This window comes from Vollenhovia emeryi, unplaced genomic scaffold (genome assembly GCF_000949405.1).
Source record: "Vollenhovia emeryi isolate VEMERY1.0 unplaced genomic scaffold, V.emery_V1.0 DF940125.1, whole genome shotgun sequence".
NCBI classification, from domain to species: domain Eukaryota; kingdom Metazoa; phylum Arthropoda; class Insecta; order Hymenoptera; family Formicidae; genus Vollenhovia; species Vollenhovia emeryi.
The window spans coordinates 1-3403 of NW_011966241.1; the positions used below are offsets into that span (position 1 = coordinate 1).

Consider the following 3403-nt stretch of genomic DNA (forward strand, 5'->3'; position numbering starts at 1 on the left):
ATTTTTAACTAGGTGAAGCCCCCCCGAAGGGGGGGCGGAACATAGTCTCCGCATACATTTTTCTATCCTCGTACAAGGTAGGATCAAAAAGTAGTAGGACTGAATTTTTGTAGCGTGAACGGAGCGGTGGAGGGTGGTCACCTGGGCATGGTAGTGGGGAGCCTCCCGAAGAGACTGATATTTTTCCCGGTCGCCTACGGGCAAGCAGAGAGTAAGTACGTCGATTTTCGTGAACCTCTGTTAAGAAGTGACGTCGCGATCCAAGATGAAGAAAAATCTCGAGCAACGCTACGGCATCAAATTCTGCGTCAAACTCGGGAAAACCGCGACGGAGACCCTCGGAATGATTAAGGATGCTGTCATGAGCCGCTCAACAGTGTTCGAGTGGCATAAGCTGTTCCGGGAGGGGCGGGAGCTCGTCGAAGACGACCAGCGCGTCGGTCGCCCGTCAACTTCAAGGATTGATGAAAATGTGGCCAAAGTGAAGGCGCTCCTGGATTCCAACCGGCGCACAAACATTCTTCTGATTGTCGATGAGTTAGGGATTTCGTACGGTAGCGTCCAAAAAATTATTACCGAGGATTTGGCCATGCGAAAGGTGTGTGCCAAGTTTGTGCCAAGAGTCCTGAGTGCTGGTGAGGGAGTTTCTGACCAAGCACAGGGTTGTCACGTTGCCTCACCCCCTCTACAGTCCAGTTCTGGCACCGCTGGACTTCTTCCTCTTTCCTCGGCTCAAGCGGGACCTTAAGGGAAACCGATACAGCTCCGTAGAAGACGTCCAAGGGGCCGTGACGGCATCTCTGAAGGGTATCCCGGAAAGCGAGTTCCAGAAAGCGTACGCGCAGTGGGAATCGCGTTATATGCGTTGTGTCGAAGCACAAGGGTGCTATTTCGAGGACTACTAAGGATTTGTACCGATCAGTTCAATAAAAAAATTTAAATTAATTCAGTCCTACTACTTTTTGATCCTACCCTGTAAGTCACTCCCCTCCACCAAATGTAGATGGAAAAATGTATGCGTGAAGACAGTATGTTCCGCCCCCCCTTCGGGGGGCCCAACTTCGTTAAAAATAACCCTACCCACCCTATGTCAGAGGTGTGGAGTGGATCTCGCTTCACGTGGAAAGTTGCAAACCCATGTGGAACAATACAACGGCAGAAGTACATGCGTGGAGACAGTATGTTCCGCCCCCCCTTCGGGGGTGCTCCACTTTGTTAAGATATAACCCAAACCATGTCTGAAGTGTGGAGTGGATCCCGTTTCACGTGGAAATACGTCACTGCATATGATGTGCATTTCGTCTGATTTCGTCGGTATGACAGATTTCCTAACCCTAAAAGTTGTCAACTTTAACAATTAATATCTCGCTTCGCAGGGCAGAGCGACGATTTTGTCTAAGGAAAAAGTTGTTTCTCGTTAAAAACGCGTCGAATGAGACTAATTTGATTGATTTTGGAGGTGATGTAGCTATTCTGAACAATTACCATTTGTTTTTCTAATTCTTGATTACTTCACCTTGTATCTGTTACATGTGCAATGACACTAAACTATGCGAAACTGAACTGTGCAAAAGTGAACTGTGCGAAACTGAACTGTGCGACACTGAACTGTGCGACACTGAACTGTGCGACACTGAACTGTGCGACACTGAACTGTGCACAAAAGAATTGTCCAATTGAACAAACGCTGATTTAGAAAGATTTATTATATATAAATTAGAAAAATTTCCAAACAGGGCTCTACACGCATACGCGTGTGCCTGTGTGTTTTAAATTATATTTCGATAACCTGTGTCCAAAAGCAACGGTGTCCAATTGTACGGTGCGCAAAAGAACTGTGTCCAAATGAACGGTGCGCAAAAGAACTGTGCGCAAAAGAACTGTGCGCAAAAGAACTGTGCGCAACATTATGTGTCCAATAGCACTGTGTGCAATTGCATCGTGTCCAATTGTACTGTGCGCAATTGAAGGCTTCTCGGCGGGGAAGGGGTATCTGGCCCCTCCTCTCCCGCTCCGCCGCCTCCTTCTGCGAGATGACTTTCTCGCAGAAGGAGGCAAACGCGTGCCAGGACCTCTCCTCTTCCAATATTGCGGTGATCACCGCTGAAAGGGAGAGGTCCTGCCCTATCACGCGGACGAGCGCCTCCCGCTCGTCCGCCCACGCCGGACACGCCCAACGTGTGTTGGGCGGTGTCGTCCGCCGCGCTGCAATGGTGGCAGCGGGAGTCTTGCTCCTTCCCGATCCGACCAGGAAATGTCCGAAGCAGCCATGCCCCGTCATCACCTGGGTCATCCGGAAAGACAGCCCACCCCATCCCCTGTCGACCTACTGGTCAAGGAGGGGCCCGATTGCCCCGACGACGCGCAGCCCCGGGGTGTTGTTCCCCGAGGCTAAGAGCGCCTCTCGCCACATGGCGATTGTGCGTCGCCGGTGCCGGAGTCTCTGCCGAGCACGGTGAATCGCCGACCATCTTATGGGTCTCCCGTCGGAGTCGCGGCTTTCGAGGAACATGTTACTATGTTTCTCCGCCGCGTACTCCATCGGGGGGAGACCAGCGATCACCGCCGCCGCGTTGTACGCCACGTTCCGGTACGCCTTACAGATCCTCGCGGCTATCGGGCAAAACGCACGCGCCATCTGAGCGCGCGCGCGCCGCGATGCCGCGAGTTTTGGGGCCCAAACCGGGGCCCCGTAGAGCGCCACGGACTTAACCGTATTGGCGTACAGCCGACGCACCTTGCCGTCCGGGCCGCCAAGGTTGGGGAGGAGCCGGCCAAGCTTGGCCGCTCTCACTCCCGCCCTGCTTGCGGCTCTGGCAAGGTGGTTCGCAAAGCTCCATCGGTCGTCGAGGATCAACCCGAGATAGTTCATCTCGTGGCCGATCCTGACGAGGGCCGTACCCACAGCCAGGGTGAGTCCCTCGGGCGGCGCGCCGCGTGCTCCACGTCTTTTACCGTGGAACATCACGTCCTCGGTCTTGCCGAGTGCCACCTCGAGACCCAGGCTGCGGATAGAGTCGACTATCGCTCCCGCTGCCACTCGCCCCCTGGCGAGGGCCTCCCCCCAATCGCGGCCCCCGGCCGTCACGAGCGTGTCGTCTGCATAGCAGACGACGTGACAGCCGGGGGGGAGGGGAACGCGCAGCACCGGGTCGTACCCCAGGTTCCAGAGGAACGGTCCCAACACGGAACCCTGGGGCACTCCCCGGTGCAATCTCTCCCGCCGACGTACGCCGCCTTGGTCGGTGTATTCGACCCACCTGTCCCTCAGGTAGTCGCTCACAACGCGGGCGAGATACGACGGTACCTCGCGGCGTCGGAGCGACTCCCTGATTCGTCCCCAGGGGAGGGTGTTGAAGGCGTTGGATATGTCCAACGACACAGCCAACATCACCCCCCCCCC

The 3403-nt window shown here is 55.0% G+C and overlaps 1 protein-coding gene across 1 annotated transcript; it reads left to right on the forward strand.

Moving 5' to 3' along the window:
• Positions 1-265: 265 nt before the first annotated feature.
• LOC105556305 (putative uncharacterized protein FLJ37770) lies at positions 266-748 on the forward strand. The gene has a single exon (XM_012003388.1). It carries the CDS (start codon positions 266-268, stop codon positions 746-748), a length of 483 nt encoding a protein of 160 aa, XP_011858778.1.
• Positions 749-3403: the final 2655 nt, after the last annotated feature.

Excerpts from the sequence above, each read along its gene's own strand:
- LOC105556305 (XM_012003388.1), top strand. The coding sequence starts at position 266 with ATGAAGAAAAATCTCGAGCAACGCTACGGCATCAAATTCTGCGTCAAA.